Raw genomic sequence first — 24,101 nt, forward strand, 5'->3', positions numbered from 1 at the left:
AAACAGACAGACACGTACCCCTCGGACCGCAGCGCCCCCCGCGCGCGCGGCCCCCCGGACCCAAACCGACATACCGCGGGCCGCCCCCAAGCCAAACGCGGAATTTCCGTTTAACGACCCCATGGACCTAAGCAGCCAACGCCGCCACAACCGCAAAGAAAATATGCTATGCTACCGCTGTGGATCCCAAGAACATTTTGTTGCCAAATGCCCAGAACCGGATACCCGCCGCACGCGGCTGCACCAGGCCGGGATCGAACAATCCAGGTCTAGGTCCAGGTCCCCGCGCCAGATGCAAACCAAACTCCCTGAAAACCCCCGCCGCGGCTCGGACGCCAGCCGCTCCAGCAGCCGAAGTTCGAAAAACGGAGCCCGCCTGGGATAAGTCGCCCCCAGGCCGCCAAGGCCGCGCATAGACCGCCGGCGATCCGCATCTCTGCCGCCGCCGTTCACGGGTTCCCCGTTGAAGAGGAATATAACCAACGATCCGACCTGATGATCCTGCCTGCCGAACTGACAGTGGGGGGCCAAAACCTCCCAACCTATGCCCTCACCGATTGCGGTGCGGAAGGAAAATGCTTCCTCGACCAAGGATGGGCCGAAGAACGCCAACTACAAATGTATCCGCTGCGAAACCCATTCGACATCGAAGTATTCGACGGAAGGACCGCCGAAAGTGGGAAGTGCACCCATTATGTCCGAGGACAATTGAGAATCAAGGACCACATCCAGAAAAACGCGCTGTTTTTCGTTACACAGCTAGCCCATTACCCCATTGTGTTAGGAATGCCTTGGCTAAAGCAGCACGACCCAACGATTGGATTCGCGTCACACGTTATTACGTTTGACAGCGACTATTGCCGCCGACACTGCAATATGCCCGACAAACCGGAGAAGGTTAAAGCTTTACACGCCGTACCAAAAAAAAGCCGCCCCCAGTACCAGGCTGACCGACCGCCGTCCCTCCGCGAAATGGATATCGCCCCTATCTCCCTGCAAGCCGCGAGCATGTACGCCCGCCGCCGATCCTGCCGACTGTACGCCGTAACCTTGAAACAGATTGATGAGGTCCTAGCCGCCGACCCCCAAAATAGGAACGGGCCGACCCTGCCCGAAACAATCCGGGAATTCGCGGACGTATTTTCCCCGCAAGAAGCCGAGAAGCTGCCCCCACACCGACCGTCCGACCACCATATCCCGCTTATAGAAGGAAAAACGCCGCCGTTCGGCCCCCTGTACGCCATGTCCCGCGAAGAGCTGATAGCCCTTAAGGAATGGCTGACCGCAGAGTTGAAAAAAGGGTTTATCAGACCCAGTTCGTCATCCGTCGCCTCGCCCGTTTTGTTCGTGAAGAAGCAGGGAGGAGGGTTGAGGTTTTGCGTGGATTACCGCGCGCTGAATAACATTACCGTAAAAGACCGTTACCCGCTGCCGCTAGTCCGAGAGACCCTGAACAACCTGGCCGGCATGAAATTCTTCTCGAAAATCGATATCGTTTCCGCTTTTAACAATATTCGGATTAAAAAGGGGGAAGAATACCTGACGGCATTCCGCACGAGATTCGGCTTATACGAGAGCCTAGTCATGCCTTTCGGGCTAACGGGAGCCCCCGCGACGTTCCAGAGATATATAAACGACTCCCTGCGCGAATACTTAGACGTATTTTGTACAGCCTACCTGGACGACATTTTGATTTATAGCCGCACCCGAACAGAACACGAAGAACATTTGAAACTCGTACTGGAAGCCCTGAGGAAAGCCGGGCTATACGCCAACGCCGCGAAGTGCGAATTCTTCGTGACGGAAACCAAGTTCCTGGGCCTGCTGGTCGGCGTCGAAGGCGTAAAAATGGACCCTGAAAAAATCACCGCTGTCCTGGACTGGCAAACACCCAAAAAGCTTACTGACGTACAAGCATTTTTGGGGTTTGGCAACTTTTACCGGCGCTTTATCCGAGATTTCTCAAAGATCGTAGCCCCTTTGACGAGATTGACCAAGAAAGACGTCGCATTCGAATGGAATAGCGCCTGCGAAACCGCCTTCCGACTGCTGAAGAGAAAGTTTACCGAAGCCCCCGTACTGGCGCACTTCGATTGGGAAAAGGATGTGATCCTGGAGACCGACGCTTCCGATTATGTTTCTGCGGGAATATTATCACAATACGGCGACGACGGAATACTCCGCCCCGTCGCGTTCTTTTCGAAAAAACACACAGCTACCGAATGCAATTACGAGATTTACGACAAAGAATTGCTAGCCATTATCCGCTGTTTTGAAGAATGGCGCCCGGAACTCGAAGGGACGTCGTCCCCGGTCCAAGTAATTACGGACCACCGCAACCTGGAATATTTCACGACGACGAAAATGCTCAACCGCCGACAAGCCCGATGGGCCGAATTCCTGTCAAGATTTAATTTCCGTATCACCTACCGACCCGGGAAACAAGGAGCGAAGCCCGACGCACTAACCAGGAGGTCAGAGGATATGCCTGAGGAGGGGGATGAACGACTTAAGCACCAAACACAAGTCGTACTGAAAGAACACAATTTACCTGCCCGCCCCACCCGGTTACAACCCATAATCCGCCAAAACAAACCCCTATTGCCAAGACACCTGATAGAGCTACTAGACGCCGGATACGAATCCGACCCGATAACGCAATCTGCCCTAGAAGCGTTGAGGACAGGCGCCGACCGCCACCCCAAGCTGCAATTGGCCGAATGCGAAGAACGATCCGGCTATTTGTATTACCGCAATAGACTGTACGTACCCGATTCGAATAATCTGAAAGCCGAGATCCTGCGCCGCTGCCACGACTCCCCCGTCGCCGGTCACCCCGGCAAAGCAAAAACCTACGACCTGCTGTCCCGAGAATATTACTGGCCCGGAATGCTACATTACGTATCATTATGGGTAAAGAAATGCCAGACCTGCCGCCGAATCAACCCGTCCCGCGAAGGCCACCAGGGCCTCCTGCGACCCCTGCCCACTCCTGAACGCTCATGGCAACACCTGTCGATGGATTTTATCACACATTTGCCGCAAAGCAACGGCCACGACGCCATCCTAGTGGTCGTAGACCGCCTGACTAAGATGAGACACTTCGTCCCTTGTAAAGGGACCTGCAATGCCGAGGACACCGCCAACCTGTACCTACACCACGTATGGAAACTACACGGGTTGCCCCTGACGATAGTTTCGGATAGAGGCACCCAATTCGTGTCGAAGTTTTGGAAACACCTGACAACCCGTTTGAAAATCGACAGCCTGCTATCCACTGCTCACCACCCCGAGACTGACGGACAGACCGAGCGTTTTAACGCGTCCCTGGAACAATATTTGAGAGCTTATGTGGCCTACCTGCAAGACGATTGGGAAAGTTGGCTTCCCCTCGCCGAATTCACAGCCAACTCCCACAAGTCCGAGACCACCGGAACCTCCCCGTTTTACGCGACTTACGGATTCCATCCCCGCATGGGATTCGAGCCGGTACCCCTGAACCAGCCTTTGCCCGCCCAGCGGGATGCCGAAAAGCTAGCCGCCCGAATGGAAGCCATTCTGGAACAAGCCCGCGCCGAAATGACCGCCGCCCAAGCCCGTTACGAAAAACAGGCGAACCGACACCGTACCCCGGCCCGCCGGCTTACCGTCGGCCAATATGTATGGTTAGACGCACGGAATATCCAGACCGCCCGCCCGCAGAAGAAACTGGATTGGAAGAACTTGGGACCCTTCCGAATTTCTGAAGTGATTAGCCCGTACGCCTACCGTTTGGACCTGCCGTCGTCTATGAGAGTACACCCTGTTTTCAATATAAACCGACTAAAACCTGCTGACGTTGAGCCCCTGCCGGGCCAACAACCTGCACCGCCACCCCATTTGGAAGTGGAAGGTGAGAGAGAATACGAAGTCGAAGAGATCCTCGACTCCTTTTGGGAAACCCGCGGCCGAGGAGGCCGCCGGCTGAAATATATCGTCCGTTGGGCTGGATATAGCGAACCCACGACTGAACCTGCCGATTACCTGGAAAACGCTGCTCAATTGGTAAAGAATTTCCACCGTCGATACCCCCATAAGCCCGGGCCCCGGCCGTGACGGAGCTCGGCCTGGAAGGGGGGAATACTGTCACAGACCTGAAGGACAGCCACTGGGCTGTCGCTTAGTCATGACCCCTGTCACGTGAAGGCGCGAGGGCCGAGCGCCTCGCGCGCGTATATTTACGCGAAATCTCTGCAGTCTCCGATATGTAGCTCCTCGAGCTACGTCTTCGTCAACAACCACCTGCTACCCTGTACCTGGAAGACTAGATAGCCAATATACTCTGTCCTGTTACCTGATCGCCCGCACCTACCTGTCCGCCCTGCCTGCCCGTGACAAAATAATTATAATTATTTATACAAAAATAATTACATTTGGAACATAGTTTATATAAGGTACGTTTATTACCATATAAATAAATTCGATTTTAGGATTGTTTAGCAGCAATTAAACTTTAGTTAACCTCAATATTTATTTGAGAACGATTATAATTTCACCCCCAGTTATTGAGAACCCCAGTTACCCAGCCAGACGCTCAATTGCTTCAACCCACTGTACTTTACCATAAGAACAGGTTACCCGATACTTTGATCGTAACACCTCCTCAAGCTCGCCCTGGTCTTTGCCGCCGGCGCCAACGCCCTCCCCGCCGGCCCCAAGTGCAACATCCACCGCCGCGATGTCCAGCAGATGACCGAGGTCGGCAGCGTCGGCGAAGGCGAGACCGCCGAGCTGGAGAAGCGCCGCGCCGAGGACCTGCCGTTTGAGTGCAGCGGCTGCGGCAAGAAGTGGAAGACCAAGTCCGAGGCCGACAGCTGCTCGGCTTACCACAAGACATACCCCGCTTGGACCGCGCGTGACTAGATGCCTTGTTCATGGGAGCGTTTATTTCCTTTGGTTTCTTGGAAGCATGGAAGTTTCGGGAGGGGCAAGCGTGTTCAATTTGATTGTTTTATCGCTTCGTTTGTCTTGTCACTTGTTCATCTCTGTTTTTCTTTTGTTTTTGTTTTTTTCTCTTTTCACTCGATTAGGTTTTTTGGTTTGTCTCAAAAGTTTTCCGACAATAAAGTTACATTTGATCCCATCCCATACTGTCCCTGCCCATCCCAGTGAGATGCCAAAACATCCTTTGCCGCTCATTCTGAACTCACTTACAACCTCTCGCTCTCCAGTGCCGCCTCAACCCTATCCCACAGCCCCTTGCGCAACGTCCCGGCAAGCCAGTAGTCGCCCTGCGCGTCCTTGCCCTCGATGATGTGTGCATTACGCATCGCCCAGGCCCGGCTGTCGGTGCGGTAGCTTATAAAGCTCGGCACCACTTTACCCTCGGCGCCGCCGACCACCGCCGGCGCGACGTCGATGTGGAAAAACTCGGCCTGCGTCCAGTTGCTGCATATGAGCATGTCGCCCCAGGGCGAGCCGACCAGGCGACTGGTCAGCTGGCTGCGGGGGTCCGGTAGACACGCGGCATGCATGGCCGCCAGCTGCTCCGCCGTCCCCGTGTCCTGGAGAGACCGGCGCACCTCGGCCGCCGTCGGGGCGGGATCGCCGGCCAGCGCCCCGGCCGTCGTGTGCACCATCAGCCCCGTCGCGCAGTTGGACAGGAAGACCTTGCGCTCGTCGGCCGGCGGCAGCAGCACGCCCGCCAGCGCCTTGCGCATGTTGTACGCTATGGTCAGCATCACCGGCCGGCTCGGCGGCATGTGCAGCGTGGCGTAGCGGCTCCACCACGCCACCAGCACGTCGCCCTCGCTGACCCACGCCGGCTTGTCACCGCCGCCCGCGAGCCGCTCCAGCGCCGTCTGCCTCAGCCGCTCCACGAACCGCCCCGGCACGCGCACCATGCGCGTCTCCTCGGCCGGCTCGCACCAGACCTCCCAGGCGCGCCGCAGCGCCCACACCATCGAGCCCAGCAGGCTGCTGACCTGGCGCGCGTGCCGGTACGGCGGGTCCGAGGGCTTGTGCAGCGCAGCGAGGTTGCGCAGCGGGTCGCGGTCGAAGCCGCACGTCTCGGGAACCTCGGCGCCGCGCCCCTGCAGCACGAGCATCCACGCGCCCAGCAGCCCGGACATGCCCAGCGCCGTGCCGTCCAGCAGCGAATGCAGGCAGCTGACGCCGACGGTGGTGCCGTCGCGAAAGGTGACTACGTGCAGCTCCAGCTGCGGCAGGCCGCGGTCGATAAACTCGCGCCGCGTGGCCGGGGCATCCGCCCGCCGAACTAGCGGGGCCAGGGGTTCCAGGTCCATCACCACCGTCGGCCGGTCGTGCGCCGGTCGAGAGGTCGGGATATTCCGTGCTGCCGGGTGTTCGGCCATAGGGGTGTCGTAATGTACGTGCGAAAAGGTTATGGCCGGGCAGGCCTCGCTGAATGCGGCCGGCACGTGGTAGATAAAATTGCCTTTCTGTGTGGCTATTAATTTCGGTTTTGTAGGGCGAAATCAGAGTTTTTGTGTACCTCATACTTGAGCCGGGCCCCGAGTTTCCGCCAGCCGTCTCTGTCAACCAGTTCGACCATGGCGTTTTTCAACATGATAGGATCAAGCACGTGGTCGTATTTGAGCATAATGGTCAAAACCATATTCGCGAAAACAGGCATTGCATCGTACGAATGCATGGGGATGATTTGTGGCTTCGACATGGTGGCTATTTGTTTGGTGTCGTGCTTTGAACGAACGAGGTTGGGTACGAACAAGACAGGATTGAAGCAAACGGCTACGGATGGTGTCAAATATAAGTTTAATCAATCCAGCGTGGCGTTTTCTTTTGTTTTTCTTTTCGAGAAAATTCGTGTTCAAATGCGGAGCTTTTCAACCTTATATTGGCTGAGTTTCAAAACCCGAGGTAATTTTTTCCCAAAGTTAATCCTCAACTGGACCAGCGCTTTAGCGTCGATCAAAAGGGCGGAAAGGGCGTGGGAAATACGTGTAATTGAAGTTATTCAGAAGGAACGAGTCTCTGTATTTACCATGTACCTCAACTAGACTAGCAGATACTCATCGCTCCACTCCCGCTCCGTTGGTGCCTCCCGAGACGGCGGTGCGGTCACGGTCAAATATTTCAAGTCGTCCTTACTCTCAGACGGGCGCAAGCTGCGATCACAACCCTGATCACAACCCTGTCGTTATCGCGAAACTTTAATTCATCCGTACTCGGTGTGGGCAGTAGTAACCAACTTGCACAAAACTCAAACAACAAGTCACCTAGGTAACGCAAGGGTTTATCAGTACCCTGACCACTTACTCGGACAGTCAACTCCCGGCTTGACAGGAGAACGCTGTCCATGGACCTGGTGCCCCGCCCACACCTTTTTGGGCTTGGAAGAACGGTTGCATTACAGGGGCAAATATGTTTTATGCAACATTTGTCAGTTGATTTTCGACGATCGATATAATACCAGGTAGCTGTGATGGGAACTAGTCTATATTTAACTTTAAAGGGGGGGTTTTTTAATTCTTAAATTTAGATGCAATACACGCGGCTTTACCGAGTCTTCGGTACGGGCCATTACCTTCTAGGGGACATTCACGCCAACGGGACAGGAAAGTTAACCTTGGTCCTTTGGCCGAAATAAAAAGTGTTTTTGCCGAACGAGATGGCAGCCAATTCAGAATTTCTGCTGGGTGCCTCACACTGTGTCTTCCGCGTCTACTCGATGACTAAAAGTACAGTGGAAACAAAAAATCCTTTTGATTGCCAAGTCTGCACTTTTGTGACTGGCTCACATCATGAACAAAGCGTAATCGCAGTAAACATGCTCCCCCGTCACTGATCCTCAACGTCCAGCCTAGCCATGAGGCACTTGTCCGGCTCCTGCCCAATCTCGTAGTCGAGATTCATGGTGACGTGCCCTCCCCTCTGCTGCCAGTACGGCCACTGGCACCTCCTCCTGATGACCTGCATCGCCGCCTTGCACCTTTCGCGGTCCACGACGGCCTCCCTCCGCTCCCGCACGCAGTTGTTGATCATCCACAGGTACACGGGCTTGACCGTGGTGATGCGCTTGACGTACGCGACCTGCTCGCTGCGGTACAGCGTCAGGTTGTGCCAGCTGTCGCAGGCCTCGTCGATGGCCGCGTCGATCATGCTGTTGAAGGCGAGGTGTCCGTGGCAGTAGCAAAAGACGCCCGGGCCGAGGGCCCCGCCCGTCGGGGTCCTGCACGTCTCGTCGGGGCCCGCGGGCGCGAACAGTTCGGGGTTCGGGGGCCGGAAGAGATCTGGGTGGGAGGGATGTCAGCATAGTTGGAAGGTTTTTTCTTCCGAGAAAACATTTGGGGGGGGGGGGGGGGGGTCAGATGCGGCAGCCCGATGAACTATAGAGAAAATCGAAGAGCTATAAAGTGGGATATATTGAACGGTGTATTGAATTCAACGGAACCAATACAGCAGGAACAGTAGCAACAAGCAAAAGATTACAAAGGTCAACTTACTGCTGGGGCCGGATTTGGGGCTGTCGATGGTGGCGGTGCTGGGATCGCTGGTGCTGGTGCTGAGACTGTCGATGGTAGCGGTGCTGGGACTGTCGATGGTAGCGGTGCTGGGACTGTCGATGGTAGCGGTGCTGGGACCGCTGGTGCTGACGCTGATGCTCATGCTTATGCTGGCTCCATTGTCGGTACTGTTTTGAGTCCCGTTGTTGGTGCTGTTACTGCTGATGTTGATGGTAATGCTGCTGCCCTTATTTCCGGTGCTGTTTCCGCCATCTCTGGTACCGTTGCCCGACTCTAGTGAAGGGGGCGTGATCAGGGCAAACGCTCCAGAAAAGAGTAGTGTAGATGTGATGAATAGCGAGTGCATTTTGTCGGTTTGCCGAATTCGTAATCAGGGTCTTTGGAAACTGACTGTCATACCGTGAGCTATCCTTCAAATTTGGGGGCAAGAATCGTGAATGAAAAAAGGCGAGATCTTGCAATCTTTGGAAATTGGAGGGCTTTTATAGAAACTTTCTGCAGTGGCTTTTTCCTCTTTGCCACTGGTGTATGTGTACATCTAGAACTAGTGGATAACATTGTTCGTATTTCTAAGGCATCATTATTCGTTTTGGAAGCCATAAGGTACGCGAGGAGCCTGTGTGCGAGGAAAACTAATGCAGCAAAAAAAAGAAGAAAAAAAAAAAAGTCTATCAACGCGCCAGTCCACTAATCCGTGGCTTCACTAGAGTTCAAATTTAGCATCACGCGAAGCATGTCGTACAGTGGACGGAGAGCAGCTGGACGTGTGATCACAAAATGAGGCACAGAAAGGGGCAAATCCGCACCGCAGAGTGCGCACTTGGACCAAGGAGGTGAAAAATAAAAACGTTTGTTGCAATAAAAAAAGCTTTTCATCTTGCATTACCACGAGAAACCTTACTTTTGGCCAGTGGATACCCACAAGAATTGAGCATGGATAAAAAGACCTCTGGATATGTTGGGTAGAAACCCGGAAGCCATCGAACCTGGTCCGCAAAAGGCAAGGCCTGTCGCATTGGATCCCGCAACTGCGTGTCTTCTCTGCGATGGTGCAGGGCACGCTGTTCCGACTCCTTGTACGCCAGCATAGCAGCATCACGACTCATCACGCCGAGGCAACGACTAGCCTCCAGCCGCATCGGATCGTGGAAGAACTCCTCGAGAAGCATTAGAGCCCCCAGGATGGCGAACCCAACAGCGACGAAAAAGTTGGCGGTTTCGAGCGGCAGGTAGACGACGGAGCGGTGGCCGACGGCGTACCAGATGCAGCGTGCCGCCGCATACACCATGGTCGGCAAGACGAAGCGGCCCTTTGAGATGAGCATTACCAGAATAACGAACAGGGCTGCGACATTGATGATGCAGAATAATATGTGCATGGCTGTGAAATACGACGATGGGTCGAGGCTGAAACTCGTGAGGTCCTTGGCCATTAGCAGCTTCCAATCCCTGAGATTGCTACCGTGGAGGGCCGTAAAGATTATGCCCAGCGAGCCTAGTTGCATCGCGAGGCAAAACACACGCTGTACTATCGCGAGTGTTGTAACCATCAAGACAACCTTGAGTAAGTCGGACAACGGTGCAGACATGACTGCCATACCACGCCATCTCGACCCTGGATAGTTTATCGTCAGGATACCCGAGATCGCCATCTTTGCGATTAGAACTAGCGACGCAAATTGCAAATGGAAGGACACATAGGACGACAGAGGTGTCTCCAGGGTTTCCGACCACAGCAGGTCTGGCCGTGCGAGAGCAACGCGTATATCTGCCACAGGATCATTCCCCAGGAAGCCGCCGACGACGATGTTGAAAGATGCGTTGAGAAGAACTGCAACAGCAAACAGGAATGCCGCATGACGATATCCGCGGCCGACGATGACCGCTCTGACACGGTGCCAGATGCGCATGTTTTTGGCTGCCTCCAAGGTATCCTTTTCGCCAAGTTTTGTCCGACTGGGCGCCTCGCGCAGCATGAATGGCAACAACGGCCAAGATTTCCGTGCAAGTTGAACCAGAACAGCGAGTCGAAAACGCCAACCTTGGACTCGGGCCGTGGGCCGTTGGGTTGTGGCGGGCCTGATCTTGCTTGCACCACTCAGCTTGACATCACAGGCGCAGTCAAGCGCCTCGGCTACCATTCCGTCGAGGAGGCCCACGATTTCGGATCGGCGGTCTTTGATCAGTAGTAAATCCATCGTTGTTTCGGTCTGGTACCGAGCCATGAGCTGAGCAGGGTCTGGAAACTCCGTCCAGAGATAGCTCGCTGCGTCGGCAATGTCGCCAAGCAGCTGCTGTTCGGGCCTCCCCAGAAGCTTCAGGCGCGGGCATTCCGCCACAGGGTGGGGACTCAATTGGCAAGCTCCCAGCTGGAGGGCATCCACGCGGGCCCGAATCTTGGTGATGGTGGTGCCGTAGTCTCCGGTCACCAAGCGCCGGAAGAGCTCCGCTCCTTTGCCCAAACGATCGAGGTCACGTTGTTTCTCAAGTCTCTGGAGCAGCTCGGCCTCGGTGTGGTCCCAGCTAGAGAGCAGGAGCTGCGGCTGACCTGCATTAGTCCTTGCGGCAGTTTTAGCCTTACTGCAGGCCACAACCTGGGCGACGTCTAGGAAGATCCCGAGAGCCTTGTGGGCTGCTGCAAAGGCCAGGGTATCGATGTCTTCCTCGAGCTCACTCATGCCGAGGATCAACGACTGGGGCATGGAGTCTAGGTCGGGATATTGAGCTGCCAACCACGATCTGGCCGACGCCGTGCGACTTCTCCACTGCGAAAGCGCATCATGGATTGCTGCACGCTCCTTCTTGCCGAGGACGGCCACGCGCGATGGCGACACGATGTGCGCCGTCAACTTGGCAATGCAATGCCGAGCAGCGACCAGGTGCGGATTTGAGCCCGTCATGGCCGCAGCAGGACGTCGAGGAGTGTCTGCAAAGTTGTCGGGTGATTGATCGGGTTTGGGATTGCGACAGAATCCATGGTCGGAATTGACTGCGGATACATTCTGGGCGAACAGACTGGGTTTCCGAGGTTGATTGACGGTCAATTCGCTGCCCTTTCTGGTTGGGGAAATCACTTTCCTTTTTTTTACTTTCGGGACTGAGATTCCTCCCTCACTCGAGAGCTGAACCCCTTTTGTCTCAGCTACGATACTACAACACAGCCCAGAATTACAGCCGCAGATACTGTACGTCGTGTTGCTTTTGCATTCAGTGACTTTGCGGACGACATTAGTTCACGTGATGCCAATTGAGCAAGCTCCTCTCCGCATCCATGTGAATGTGGGGACGACATCTTGGACGTCTTGGTAGGTGGGTCAACTCGCGAGCCTAGGCCTGCAAGGCTTGCTAGGGTCGGAGGCCTGCGTTCTGAGCAGCGCACTCTAGCGCATTAACAGGCACTGTTTGCCTGCCCTCCACCTCCCGGTTCCGTCCCAACATCGGAAGCGCTCAACAACCTCAAACTGCCATTCGATTGAACACGAAATTGAACAAGTGAAATAAAATACATTAGAGTAGATACTTTAGTTATATGTCAGGCCTGATAGCCGTGCGTATTTCACCGTCATCAGCACATTGTCATGCATTTCCAACCACGCAACCACCCTCAATCAAGAACAAAAAAAAAAAAAAAGAAAAAGAAAAAAAACAAGCGATTTTAGGTAAGCCCCGCTCCCTTCCAAACTCCCATGCTCGTCGCTGTACCTCAAGGCATCTCCAAAGCCTTCAACCTATCCACGTACTGCTCGTTCACGTTCGAGTAGTCCTTGACGCCGTAGGGCTCCGTCACCTCGCTGAACCAGCTTTTCTTGCGGTGCACGGGCAGGCCGAGGTCGGCCACGAGGGTGTCGAGGAACGGCAGCGCCTCGAACACAAAGTCGGGGTGCTTGGCGCCGTGGTCGTGCGGGTATCGCCACTTGCCCATGCGGTTGTGCAGAACCGTCTCGTACTGCAGGTCCTGCAGCGTCTTTTCCGCCGCCCATTTCTTGTCGCAGCTGCTGTCGCTGCTGCTGCTGCTGCGGTCGTACTCGTCGCCGTCGTCGTTCCTGATCACGGCGCTCGGGTCGCGTTCCAGCTTGCCGGCAAAGTAGGCCGATACCCAGAGGCCCTGCACGTGGGCTGTTATCGCGTTGCTGAACTGCAAGAGGGGGGGCGGTTTTTTTTTTCGCAGAACGGTCAGTTCAAGCCGGGACGGCACGTCAAAACAGACATGATCAACTTACGTTCATGTTGAAGCCAACAAATGCTATGTCCTTGGTCCGCAGGAACCGCGCAGACGGCGGCACCATGAAGCGGTGCAACAAGAAAGTCGATGTGGGCGAGGTGGGCGTGAGCTTGTTCTCGTCAACCGTGACGCCCTTTTGCTGCGCCAGCGGCACGTACCGCTTGTTGAAGCTTCCCGGGTCCTTGAGGCGCGGGAAGCGCGACAGGATCTCGACGTCGGCGCGGTCAAACAAGTGCCTCTGGCTGGCCAGGTCGGTGGGCACGGGCTCCGAGGGGGGGTAGTGCGGCATGCCCAGCTCGGCCTCGATGCCCTCGGGCAGGAACTTGAGCGGCGGCCTGTCCCTCCAGCCGGTGACGCTGACAAAGGCGTCGGACTCGAGCACGGTGCCCTCGGCGTCGGCCAGGTGCACCTTGTGGTGGCTCAGGTGGTCAACGTCGGCAATGTGCACCTTGACGACGCCGCTGCGGACGAGGTCGAAGAAGTCGGTGTCGTAGTTCAGGATGCTGAAGCTGCAGCCGGCGTAGAAGGCGTCCGTCCAGGGCTTGAGCTTGGCCAGCTCGGGGTGCGAGTCGAAGCGGCACAGGCTCGTGACGTCGCCGCCCAGCACGCTCCAAAAGGCCTTGGTGATGGCCCTGCCCACCGCCGTGCCGTGGTAGAACCTCCTCATGGCCTGGTAGCCGCCGTCCTGCGCCCAGACGCAGGGGCTGAACCACGTCAGGAGCCGGATGTTGACGAGCGCCTCGAGCCACTTCTTGAACGGCGTCACGAACGAGGGGCTCATCCAGCAGGGGCCGTGGCCAGACTGGCGGATGACCCAGTCCACGGGGATGCCGCGCGATCCATAGGCGTACACGGCGTCCCACGCGCTCTTGCTGCCGCCCAGCACGGTCACGCGCCTGGTCCGACCGGCCTCGAGCGTGTCGGCGTTCTGCTTAAAGTCCCGCGAGTGGAACAGCGGCGCGCCATAGTCGTCCTGTCCCGCATACGTGGGCATGAAGGGGTCAGAGGTCAGGCCGGTGGCGACGATGAGGCGCTTGGTGAAGATTTGCGTGCTCGGCAGATCATGGTCGGGGTTTTGCACGTCGTAGCCGCTCTGGATGGTCAGGGTCCAGCCGCCGTCGCCGGCCTCGTGTTCGGCGCTGACGACCCTTGTGGAGCCGCGGAAGAAGCGGTGGATGCCAAAGTGTTTGGCATACGACACGTGGTAGCGGTTGATGACCTCACCGGGCAGGTACTTGCGGTCGGGGACGCCGTAGTCGTCGGTGAGGGGGAAGTCCGGGAATTCGTAACTGCCTCTGAGGCAGTTACTTTTCAATCCCGGGTACAGTCTGTGCTCGGCCCAAACCCCGCCGATCGTTGGCGACGAGTCCAGGATCGCCAGGACGTGGTCAGGGTTCTGGGTGTGATACTGCTTTGCAGACGCTAGACCATACCAGCCTAATCGTCCCGACTCTTTGTGTTAGCCTTTGCGGGTTTTTTTTTCTTCCCTGCTTGCCTGGTTTGCTTCTTCTGCTTCTTATTTGCATTTGCTAATCTTGTCTTCTGGGGTGACAGGTACACAGGGTTCGAAATGGGGTACATCCAAGTTGCGATTGGATGGGTGCTACAACTTTTGTTGTCGAATGTTCCCTCCCAAGGGATTGATTGAATTGGTGCCCAGTCCTTGCCCTTGGTTATCCAGAACCAAAAAAAAAAAAAAAAAAAAAAAAAACCAGGCAGGTACTCACCAGCGCCGATAACCACACAATCGAGATTTTCCATGGCTGTAACAGTTATTGTAGGGGGCCATGCAAGGGCCGGGAGAATTTTGCGGCACCCAATAAGGCTTTTTTGCTTCTTGTCAAGGCTGGCAACCACCTCAAGGTTTACCAGGTCCAAGTATGTGGACGAACGTAAGCAAGGGCGCTCCAAGAGTAAGGATAAGGCTGGGTTGAACCAGGCAACCACACTTTTGTATCGATAGAATCGAAGAGGAAAAAATAAGGGGTGGTAAGAGGCCAAATTGCGAGGTCCGAGGCCAGGATCCTAGGCGGAAATTTCCATAAAACAAAATTTTTAAAAAAAAAAAAAAAAAAAAAATCGCAGGAGAAAGATAACGACGAGGCAAGGCACCCAAGGGCGTGCAAATCTGCACGAAATCCGTCCCTCGTAAAGAGATTTTGCCGGTCTGTGACAAGCCAAGGCACGCAAAAGTAAAAGAGGAATGTTGCACCCGACAAAACTCGTCACACGGAAGCGACAAATGAGGGACCGGGCCGGTTATTATATGCTGTAAGCTTACTGCGTACCCGGCCCCCAAAAGGCTGGGCGAAAACGAATTATGTCGAAAATATCTTTTTTTTTTATCATCTTTGGCTTTCTTTTTTTTTTTTTTTTTGCTGGCCAGCCTGGCCCTTAGATTCGGAGGTAAGACCGAGAAAGGGGGGGCGCGGCGGGAAGAAAATGACAACAAATGGGGCCGTTGTAGGCAAAGCAGCAAGGCAAAGCAACGCACCCCGAGCAGGTGGGTTACATTTAACGTTGTTGCTTCTGCTGATTGTGGTGGGTAGCAACAAGGAGAGTGGCAGCCTCTATAGGTCCGAAAGCCAAACGCGCTACTGCAGGCCACCACACCACCTCCAGGGCCTCATCACAATGTGGCACTCCAATGCAGACCCTGGACATTAAGCCATCTGGATCCTCGGCTTGGCATGTTGGCTGACATTTGGCGTCAGTACGAATGCCTGCAACGGGTGGGTACTATGCCATCCGCGCCACTGCCTGCTGTCCGGCAAAAGGGTTTAAACACCCAGACTACTTTTTCTCAAGGGCTTTATTTTTCCTAATGGCCAGGAAGGGTATGGAGGCTTGCAGACAGGCTGGGGGGGGGGTTTTGTTTGCGTGCTCTCAAGGCTTTGTATAGGCTGTCAAGGCTGTATACCAACCATACCCCTATGTGTCGCCCCCCCAAGGGGACCCGTCGTAGAAGAAAAAGCTGTGCCCCCAATACGATGGTTGGTCTACATGTTTTCCATTTCGAATGGCTAACTTGGCCGTCTATCACTTTTTTTTTGTTTCTTTAATTTTCTTCTCTTCCCCATCTGTTCGAATATCTCCTCACCACCACACAACATGAGGTACGTGGCGCGGTTGGTCCCCTGCGGCACAATATGTCCAACATCCCACGAAATAATGCTCGGCTGGGATAAGAAAGGTACGTACAGTAGCAAGTCAAGGTAGTTATCAAGCCCTGCTCGCCACCATCGCGGCTTTTAGTAGGTTATTTTCCCTCCACAAGTTCCGATTTCCCCCCCATCCACGCCCCCCAAATAAACAACCGCCTGCCTTCCCGTCCATCCGTCCGTTCCCCACGCCAAAAAAAAAGGACAGCCGAATTTTGGGCACGGTCTCTTTTCCTTAAACCAGACTACGGGAACTAAAGCATAAGCATAACATCGTCTGCACCCAAGCTTTGTTATAGGGCTTGACATATTTTTTTCCCTGGTCCCTGGGCCCTTTTTTTCTTCAAATCGGACCGGACGCTCCGCAAAGCCTACCGTTACGTTACACAGGCACTAGAACACCTTCCACTCCCATACCTAGCCTTCCAGGTCTAAACCAGGGGTAGGATGCATGGTTGGTTCGCAGGATCCTTCTAAAGCTTTGTCCCTTTTTATCCTTCTCTTTTGGCCATCATTGGAGGTAGGTATTCGGTTCTTGTCCTTCCATTGTCCTTTGAGATCAAGATAGGTCTGAACGTCGGTCAGTTATCCCCATTTTGTCCATCTCGGCTTTGTGACCGGTACCGCCACCCTTTTTCCCAGCCCCTCGGCGAACAAGGCCGTTGTCGATGATGCCGGCCCTACCGTTGCGCTCTCACTTGTACTAGACTAACTGGAAAACACCCGGGCCCAGCACAGACACACATCTGGGCAGAAGGACCTTTTGGACATCATGAGTTCCCCCGTCAACATGTCAGACCCCACGGCGGTGGCGGCCATGATGGCGGAGCAGGCGGCGCAGATGGCGGCCGTCAAGTCGTTCAACATCGAGGCCTTTACCTTGATGGTCATTGGGCTTATGGCAACATCGTTGAGGACGTACTCGCGGGCCACGACCGTTGGCTTTTCCAACTTTCAGGCCGACGACTACCTCGTCTGGGTTGGCACGGTAAGGCTACTAACACCGTCTCTTTTTTCTGTTTTTTTTTTTTCTTTTTCTTTTTTTTCTTGAACCAAAACCAGCTGACGATTTGCGACTTTGGCATGGGAAATCAGGTGGGTCATTGTTTCGAAACTGGTCTGGCTTTCTCGGTTGGTGAACACGCACATGGCCTCGCCAACGATGCCATGACCCCGGAGCAGAGGGCGGCTCTGAGCCCCGACAGTCCCGAATATCAGATGCGGTTAGTTTTGAGCCCTTTGCGCTTGGGTCTGCAACGCACAATGTATCCGTCTTGTTGCTGACACAAAACATCTGCCTGATCTTGAAGCGTCCTCGGCTCCAAGATCCAATTGTGGGGATGGTCGACTTATGCGACCCTCTTGTGGTGTCTGAAAGCATCCATGTGCACATTTTTCCTGCGCTTGACGGTAAGACTTGATCGAGTGTTGATAGTCACTATCAGCCGCTGACCCGATATAACCGTATCAGGACGGACTTCACATTTACAAGATGAGAATCTACATTGGCTTCGGCTTCATCGTCGCCTCTTGGCTTGCGCTCGGCCTGACGCTGCTTACCAGCTGTCGGCCGTTCCACGAGTACTGGCAGATCAACCCTGACCCTGGACGTACGTTTTTTTTTTTTTTTTTTTTTTGTTAAAAACGAAAGCCCCTTTTTTGATGTTGTGCAGGGCAAACAATGTGAGAGAGGGTTGCAAGACTGACACCCAACCAGGATACTGCCACCCTGCCGTGTCGCCCGCCATCGTCTGGACCTTCCTGGCCATGAACGTCAGCACCGATCTGTACCTCATCTCGATCCCGATGCCCCTGCTGTTCACGGCCAACGTGACATGGCGGAAGCGCGTCGCCCTCGTGAGCGTGTTTTGCTGCGGTCTCTTTGTCACGGCCGCCGCCATCCTGCGAGTCATACTCATTGTCAGCGTGAGTATTCCTCCCTTGGTCTCCTTGCATATTTCCCTCCCCCTCCCCCCTTGGAAGCCCCGACATCTAACCCCAAAACAGGACTCCAAAAACGGCGCCTTCCTCGCCGGATCCTGGGCGGTGCGCGAGACCTTCGTCGCCGTGATAACCACCAACATGCCGATGCTGTTCCCGCTGTTCCGGCGCTGGATGAACCCGTGCCTGGGCCGCATCTCGTCGCGCATCGGCACGTACGGATACCGCGGCAAGTCGACGGGGGCCTCGTCGCGCAACCTGCCGCCGCACCAGCGCGCCATCCAGACCGTCGGCAAGCAGCGCATGCGCAAGCAGCAGCAGAGCCTGAACCACATCACCAACCTGAGCGTGACCTACGCCAACGAGTCCGAGGAGCGCATCTACGAGCTGCACACCGTCGGCGCCACCGCCCCCGCCGGCACCGGCGTTGTGACCGAGATCATTGGCGGCGAGGGCAAGGACGACAAGGGCGTCGTCACCCGCGGCCACCACCGCCACCACCACGACGACGACGACGCCCACGGCGAGGAGCAGGACCGCATCAGCGACCTCAGCAGCGAGCTGTCGTCGTCGTCGCCCGTCCCCGGCATCGGCATCCAGAGGCGCGTCGAGATCGTCGTCGAGGAGGAGCAGACGGACCTCCCCTCGGGCGCCAGTGGCAACTTTGTCGCCGTGTCGAGCGGCGGTGGGCCCGCCTCGGCCGGCACCGGCAGCGGGAGGAACAGGAGCAGCACCGTCGAGAGCAGGGGCCCCGGCGCCGCCCGGACTAGTTACTTTGCCGACCACGTCAAGTCGGAGAACTACAAGCGGATATGATTGCGCCCAAGAGGTTGGGTTTGTGGCGTGTATGAGAAAGGAAATGAAAAGCAATAAACGAACAAAACTATGGGTGGCGAAATGTCGGTTTACACTGTACAAGACTGTCAAATTAATAATTACAATCTGGAAGAATATCTATATCCAGATTATAATAGACACAAGAACTAGAACTAGACTAGACTAGAACTAGTATACGCAAAATCTATGACCTAGCATCTGGCAATGTTGCGACTTGTCTTCTAAAACCGTTTTGCAGCAAAACAAACCCAATTGATCACAGCCTGTGTACACACTAACTCGCACTGGACGCTTGAGATTGATCTAGCCTTGGCTAGCCTAAAGTGTCTGCCGGATCCCGCGCCATCTTCTTTGCTTTTACCCGGTCACATAATACCCCCAGACAAATTCCATACAAAACATGCTGCCCGTCCACCTCGTGGCGGATAAATAAAACGTGAGTTTTTTATGTCTTGGTGTCCCCATCTTTGCAAAAAAAGAAAAACCAACCAGACTCCTGCGGAAATTCCTCCAGCGCCGCTTGCAAATAAACCCAGAGAATAAATAAGAAAAAAAAGTCGACAGAGAAAAAAATGACTAGTAAAACAAGGCAAATAAATGCTCGAAATCTTGCCTGTTTCAATCCAAATAGCGCGCCTAATCACAGATAGATACTCCAAACAAATCCACCTAACCTAGCAAACCCACTCACAACGCCTGACCATGATAGTCTGGCATTAATCCATCTCCGGGTTGGTGTGTTGAGCCACCTTACTCGGCATTTTATTCCGCGGAACCCGCGTCAAGGAAACTTTCTCAGCTTCCAGTCCGACACTGCGTTCCTCAATCTCCTACGCTTGTCGTGCTGTGTGTGCCCAGCGCTGAGCCCCTAGCCAGCACGGTTGCGCAGACTCCCCACTCTTCCCAAGCCACCCAACCAGCCCCGCTTCCGTCCACCATTGCCAGGCGAGTCGGTATTCACCGGCGGAGACGTGACCGCTGGTGATTGGGGAGGGACGGCCACCTGCGGCGACAAGGGCGCACCGCTGCTGCCGTACTCGTCCATCATATCCTCAAGCCCCGGCGTCAGAGAACCCCTCCTGGTCGACGCTGAGCCACCGCCACGCTGGTTTGGGTTGCGCATGATCGGCGGTGGCGTTGCGCTCGAAAGGCTCTCATCCGTCAGATCCGAACGACGGCCCCATGATGGCATTCCAATGTTCACGTGCTCGTTTGCAGCCACGGCCATAGAGTTGGGCGACATCGGCGGGGGATAAGCGTTACGTAGGGAATTCTCGGATGGTGGCGCGCTGGCTGAACCCATTTCCCTCTCCTTATCTACCGCCCCAGTGCTGCGACGGAACAAATTCAACCCGCTCAGGCGTCGTACGTGCTGTTGCTGGGAGCCTGAAATCGGTGGATAGTGACGCTTGCTGGGGTCCGGGGTGCTGCCAGTCGGGGGCGATGCGAGAGTCGGAGTCGGAGGCGCCTGATCGCTATAATCCACACTGTTGCTTCGTGACATGCCGCTGCGCACCGGCGATTTTCGAAGCTTCCCGTTGGCAGGTGCCTGGCGGGACGGAGGGCGAGTCACGGCAGGGCTGGATCCCGTTCGGGCATGCAGGCTCGACCGCCGAGGGGGCGGCGGGACCGTTGTAGAAGCCGAGGGTCCAGGAGATGCGAGACCAGAACCGAAAAAGCCCGCCTGGGGGGATGGCAGCGATGCGCCTATGGCATCAAGAGCGTGCGTTGTCGGCGGAGAGGTCGTGCCTGCGCCGAGGAAGCCAGCTCCACCAAGGTTGCCAAACATGGCTTCGCTCGACCACCCGCCAGAACCATTTGATGCACCAGGGAAGGCGAAAAGGTCGGGCGACACGCGGCCACCCACATCAGCGCCGTGGTCCATATTAACAGCGGCGTTGTGCGGGAAAGTGCGGTTGGGTTTCAGACCTTCGCGCATCCAGTAATCATATGTCGAGACTGTCGCGCCATCATTGACATTGTCGTCTTCGGAGCTATCCGACGCCCATCCATTCTCGTCCCTCCTGTGGTCGGACGTCGTTGTCTCACCTGCTGAGCGGGGCCGCAACGGAATAGCCGACTGGGATTCTGTATACAGACTCTTTTGCGAATTCTCCAAACCCTTCCTCCCGTTGAAGGCAGACATTGAAGCGGCCTGGCTCGTTGCTTCTCCCGTCGTAGTCTGGCTACTCGACCTAGAGTTTGTGCTCTCCGTCGCGGCCGGGTAGAAACGATCATTGGGGCCAATGTCATATTGTTTAATCGATGCAGCGGGCTGAGAAAGTGTGTCATTCGAGTTCTTGAACCGTCGCAAAGTCGATGTCGAGATGGTATCTGGAGTGGGTGGCAATCCGGCACCCAAGTCCCTGGGACCGTCTGTCATGACCCTTCGCAATGCCTCTCGTTTCTCTTGTTTCATACGCTGGCGAGCCTGTTGCTGTTGCTCCAAAGTCATCGCTGGTAGCTGGGGGCTGCTGTAATCGTTTCTTTGATTGGCTGGGGTACCGCCATTAGCGGCCGACAGATCGCTCAACATCGACGAGTCATGATATTGTAATCTCCGTTGAAGGTTTGACAGCGGGGAGTGATCAGAAACCTCGCCAATCGAAAATGTTCCGGATGGACCCCGCGAAGCAGAGCCGGAGCTGGATCGACGATTTCTAGTGGGCGTCATGGCCCGCGGAATTGTGGCGGGAGGATTCCTTGTTGTCTCATATTCCATGGACCTCTCTGGCGGCGAGGACGAGCTGTTCAGGAACGGCTTTTGTCCATAGACGCTGACAAAAGAGCTTTCGCTGAGAACACTCAGACTGGGTGTGGACATCAACTTATGATCCGGCACGTCATCGTCGTTCATGGCAGAGTCCGAAGCGCGCTTAAAGCTCAGGGTGCTGGCACGTGGTGCAAGATATGCATTTCGCAGGTTTTCCGTTTTCGCGCTAGGATCGTTTATGAAACTCGGCATCCTGGTGAGTGCGCCTTCGTCGGTGTCTTCGAGCTCGGGGAGTTGGTCGTACGTTTCGGCACTCAGGGATCTGATGATATCGCGTTCCTTTTGAAGCTTTTCCACCGTCGCCTCGAGGCTAACAATCATAGCAACCGCATCGCGGATGGCATCGTCCCGCTTCTCCAGCTCTTGAACGAGCCTATCGTTAACCTCCTCCACCTCTTTCTTCTGAGACTTCAGTTCGCCAACGGTGGACTGCAGCTTGTCAACTGTGGATTTTAGACCGGCCACTTCAGCCTCGAGCTTCGGCATCAACTCGCGACGTTTAGACAATTCAAACTTCAGGTCAAAGTTTTCGTTCAACACGCTCTCGAGCTTCTGCAGTCACATAAACTTCTTTGTTAGCATCACGGTCATTTGACATTAGACCCCTCTGGGCAAGTATGACTGACCAGCTCCGAAGCCCGGAGACCCACCGCCTTCCTTCTCGCAGCATCGTGGCCGCTGCTCGAGCGCGGTCGGGGTCCATCCGAGGTAGAAGCACGAACAGGAGAGCTCTGAATGGCTTGCATGTGCCTGTCAGAGGTGCTCATCGTGTCGTTGCTACCGGCGCGACTGGAACCCGACCGCAGGGTTTCTGACCTCCTCTCTTGTCGCAACCTCTCTTGCAAGTAGCTAGATATTGCCGGCGAGTTTTGTCTAAGATCCTCGGGGTTCGGGGTTCTCGACATACGAGAAGATGCAGGTCGGTCGCTGCCCAGCGAGGCGCGGCTCGAATGCTTTAATCTGGGGTAGTTTTGAGTCTTTTGGGGCGAGTGCGGCGACTGGAGGTTGCTGGACGAGCTGTTGTTGCTGTGAGATGCGAAGCGACTGTTGGATGTGCTGTTGTTGCTCGATCGGGAAGAAGCATGGTGTAGCTGGGCGGTGGTAGGATTTGAGGAGCCCAATGGGAGGGAGTGACGCGAGGACCGATCCCGCGGGTAGGACTGCCCGACGTGCGGTGAGCCCGTCATTGTGAGACGTGACAGTGGCAGCAAACGGCAACACAGGCCCAACAGTTAAGAATAGGTACCGTTTGTCGCCGGGTCCACCATGCGTAACTGACGTCTGCTGCAGATCTTGAGTTTGCTTCTTCTTTTACCGCAGGGAAGACGCGGGCGCCCGGGAAGGAATGTCTCAGTCGGCCATTCAGAAGAGAGCTTTGAGAAGCTACAAAAGAAAAGTGTATCGACTTTTGTTTTGGACTAGTCGACGCTAGGGATGCTGTGGCGCTTGCTTGTTGGCTTGGACAAAATCGACACGTACGTATGTGGGTAGTTGGTTGGAATCCTTCCTACCCGTAGCCGACTTGTCGACAATGTGACGGGGAAATGAGGGAGAGAGAGAAAAAAAAAAAGAAAAAAAAGCAAATGTCAATAATCTGATATCAATTGGATTCAGCTGTTCGGCAGGAACAAAATCCAAGAATGAGATGTCGTCTGGAATCCTTGCCGACTTTCGGTCCCTGAGCGAAAAGCGTGGTTCGGGGGGCAACGGGCGGATGAGTGCCGGTCGTTGGGCAAAAAGTGATTTTTCCTTTGCTCGCACGTCCTTAATGCAAAGCTATTATGAATGTGCTGTGCTGTGTCGTTGGCTTTGCGTGCATGCATCTGACATGGGTAGATGCAGGCGGCGCGTGATTGGCACCTTTGAGGAGGAGGTGCCTACCAGTAAGAGGTTAGGTCCAGGATACCTTGGTGTGGTTGGCAGCGCGGCGATCAAAGGGACAAAAAAAGTGACGCGGAAAAGAGGCAGCGCCGCAGCTCGTGGTACTTTGTTGTATGTCGTTTTCAAGTTACCCATGTACCACAATCTTGAGTTTTCAAGTCAATTGATCGAGAAATGGTCGCCGGCCCTTGAATTATGAACCACGATCAGTTGTAGGTCACCCGGTGCCAAGGAATGTTGTTTGTTGACTGCCGATAACCAAGAAGGAATGTCACCGTCGCTGCGCTGGTGGTTGCCAGGATCAATCGATCGCAACGTCGCGAAAGAGGGGTCTTATGAGAACACTTGGTAGGATGTAGGGATTTGACAAAGATTGCAAAAAGATAATACGATATACGGAAGCTGCCGTAATCTCGTAAGCTAACCCGTGTTAGCTTGCCGCAGTCTGAAGATGAAGAGTTGGGACATTGATCAAGCACGACGTGACGAAAAGTGTCAGTCCATTCAAGTCCTCATTACCTAATGTCAGTTAAGGTACCTTGCCACCACGCCAAAGGTGGTCTACGTGGTAGTGCTAGGTACCCGAGCGGGTATGTAGGTACCGCCCCTTTGGGCTCTTGCTACTGTACCTAGAGTTTCCCCTGGGTGGATGCTTGTTTGAGCTCGAACCAAGCTAAAAACAGCCAGTGGAAGTGGCTCTGACAGGAGAGCCAGTCCTAATCGGGAGCATCGTGTTATCCGGGGCAGCCTGGACAATTCAGAAGATTTCCTAATACTACCATAAAACCAATCTAATCTGT

At 55.0% G+C, this 24,101-nt stretch overlaps 7 protein-coding genes across 8 annotated transcripts; 2 read left to right on the forward strand and 5 right to left on the reverse strand.

The window, feature by feature from the left end:
* The first annotated feature begins 4,397 nt into the window (after window positions 1-4,397).
* MGG_16105 lies at window positions 4,398-4,962 on the forward strand. Of its 2 annotated transcripts, none has more exons than XM_003709080.1 (2): window positions 4,398-4,433; window positions 4,519-4,962. In XM_003709080.1, exon 2 carries the CDS (start codon window positions 4,729-4,731, stop codon window positions 4,900-4,902), a length of 174 nt encoding a protein of 57 aa, XP_003709128.1. In that variant the 5' UTR covers window positions 4,398-4,433; window positions 4,519-4,728; the 3' UTR covers window positions 4,903-4,962. The 2 variants fall into 2 exon arrangements, with proteins under 2 accessions (XP_003709128.1, XP_003709127.1); XM_003709079.1 differs by having other exon boundaries at window positions 4,542-4,962.
* Window positions 4,960-6,879, reverse strand: MGG_14571 (uncharacterized protein). Its single transcript, XM_003709081.1, has 2 exons — window positions 6,494-6,879; window positions 4,960-6,440 (listed from the first exon to the last, which is right to left on the reverse strand). The coding sequence occupies exons 1-2, from the start codon at window positions 6,674-6,676 to the stop codon at window positions 5,190-5,192; spliced, it is 1,434 nt and encodes a 477-aa protein (XP_003709129.1). The 5' UTR covers window positions 6,677-6,879; the 3' UTR covers window positions 4,960-5,189.
* A 921-nt stretch (window positions 6,880-7,800) lies between these two features.
* MGG_14572 (uncharacterized protein) lies at window positions 7,801-8,832 on the reverse strand (the record flags this gene model as incomplete). Its single annotated transcript, XM_003709082.1, has 2 exons — window positions 7,801-8,252; window positions 8,466-8,832. The coding sequence occupies 2 exons, from the start codon at window positions 8,830-8,832 to the stop codon at window positions 7,801-7,803; spliced, it is 819 nt and encodes a 272-aa protein (XP_003709130.1).
* Window positions 8,833-9,158: 326 nt separating this feature from the next.
* On the reverse strand, window positions 9,159-11,679 carry MGG_14573 (uncharacterized protein). The gene has a single exon (XM_003709083.1). The coding sequence runs from the start codon at window positions 11,384-11,386 to the stop codon at window positions 9,359-9,361; it is 2,028 nt and encodes a 675-aa protein (XP_003709131.1). The 5' UTR covers window positions 11,387-11,679; the 3' UTR covers window positions 9,159-9,358.
* A 258-nt stretch (window positions 11,680-11,937) lies between these two features.
* On the reverse strand, window positions 11,938-14,797 carry MGG_14574 (uncharacterized protein). Its single transcript, XM_003709084.1, has 3 exons — window positions 14,436-14,797; window positions 12,707-14,145; window positions 11,938-12,621 (listed from the first exon to the last, which is right to left on the reverse strand). Exons 1-3 carry the CDS (start codon window positions 14,467-14,469, stop codon window positions 12,190-12,192), a joined length of 1,905 nt encoding a protein of 634 aa, XP_003709132.1. The 5' UTR covers window positions 14,470-14,797; the 3' UTR covers window positions 11,938-12,189.
* A 715-nt stretch (window positions 14,798-15,512) lies between these two features.
* On the forward strand, window positions 15,513-18,859 carry MGG_14575 (uncharacterized protein). The gene is made up of 7 exons (XM_003709085.1): window positions 15,513-16,449; window positions 16,603-16,857; window positions 16,965-17,092; window positions 17,180-17,279; window positions 17,341-17,479; window positions 17,587-17,795; window positions 17,877-18,859. Exons 2-7 carry the CDS (start codon window positions 16,642-16,644, stop codon window positions 18,624-18,626), a joined length of 1,542 nt encoding a protein of 513 aa, XP_003709133.1. The 5' UTR covers window positions 15,513-16,449; window positions 16,603-16,641; the 3' UTR covers window positions 18,627-18,859.
* A 27-nt stretch (window positions 18,860-18,886) lies between these two features.
* Window positions 18,887-23,737, reverse strand: MGG_02366 (uncharacterized protein). Its single transcript, XM_003709086.1, has 2 exons — window positions 22,047-23,737; window positions 18,887-21,972 (listed from the first exon to the last, which is right to left on the reverse strand). Exons 1-2 carry the CDS (start codon window positions 22,605-22,607, stop codon window positions 19,516-19,518), a joined length of 3,018 nt encoding a protein of 1,005 aa, XP_003709134.1. The 5' UTR covers window positions 22,608-23,737; the 3' UTR covers window positions 18,887-19,515.
* Between the last annotated feature and the right edge of the window lie 364 nt (window positions 23,738-24,101).

The sequence above is a fragment of the Pyricularia oryzae genome, chromosome 1 (genome assembly GCF_000002495.2).
Source record: "Pyricularia oryzae 70-15 chromosome 1, whole genome shotgun sequence".
Classification (NCBI taxonomy): Eukaryota; Fungi; Ascomycota; class Sordariomycetes; order Magnaporthales; family Pyriculariaceae; genus Pyricularia; species Pyricularia oryzae.

What these genes read in the sequence shown, in the direction of transcription:
- MGG_14575 (XM_003709085.1), top strand. Translation starts at nt 16,642, where the DNA reads ATGAGTTCCCCCGTCAACATGTCAGACCCCACGGCGGTGGCGGCCATG. An exon ending in ACCTCGTCTGGGTTGGCACG is followed by an intron (nt 16,858 to 16,964) that starts GTAAGGCTACTA and finishes ATGGGAAATCAG; the next exon opens with GTGGGTCATTGTTTCGAAAC. An exon ending in GAGTCATACTCATTGTCAGC is followed by an intron (nt 17,796 to 17,876) that starts GTGAGTATTCCT and finishes ACCCCAAAACAG; the next exon opens with GACTCCAAAAACGGCGCCTT.
- MGG_02366 (XM_003709086.1), bottom strand. Translation starts at nt 22,607, where the DNA reads ATGACGGGCTCACCGCACGTCGGGCAGTCCTACCCGCGGGATCGGTCC. An exon ending in GTCTCCGGGCTTCGGAGCTG is followed by an intron (nt 21,973 to 22,046) that starts GTCAGTCATACT and finishes ATGTGACTGCAG; the next exon opens with AAGCTCGAGAGCGTGTTGAA.
- MGG_14571 (XM_003709081.1), bottom strand. Translation starts at nt 6,676, where the DNA reads ATGTCGAAGCCACAAATCATCCCCATGCATTCGTACGATGCAATGCCT. An exon ending in GGGCCCGGCTCAAGTATGAG is followed by an intron (nt 6,441 to 6,493) that starts GTACACAAAAAC and finishes ATAGCCACACAG; the next exon opens with AAAGGCAATTTTATCTACCA.
- MGG_14573 (XM_003709083.1), bottom strand. Translation starts at nt 11,386, where the DNA reads ATGACGGGCTCAAATCCGCACCTGGTCGCTGCTCGGCATTGCATTGCC.
- MGG_16105 (XM_003709080.1), top strand. Translation starts at nt 4,729, where the DNA reads ATGACCGAGGTCGGCAGCGTCGGCGAAGGCGAGACCGCCGAGCTGGAG.
- MGG_14574 (XM_003709084.1), bottom strand. Translation starts at nt 14,469, where the DNA reads ATGGAAAATCTCGATTGTGTGGTTATCGGCGCTG. An exon ending in TTGTGTGGTTATCGGCGCTG is followed by an intron (nt 14,146 to 14,435) that starts GTGAGTACCTGC and finishes CGGGACGATTAG; the next exon opens with GCTGGTATGGTCTAGCGTCT. An exon ending in TTGTTGGCTTCAACATGAAC is followed by an intron (nt 12,622 to 12,706) that starts GTAAGTTGATCA and finishes CCCCTCTTGCAG; the next exon opens with TTCAGCAACGCGATAACAGC.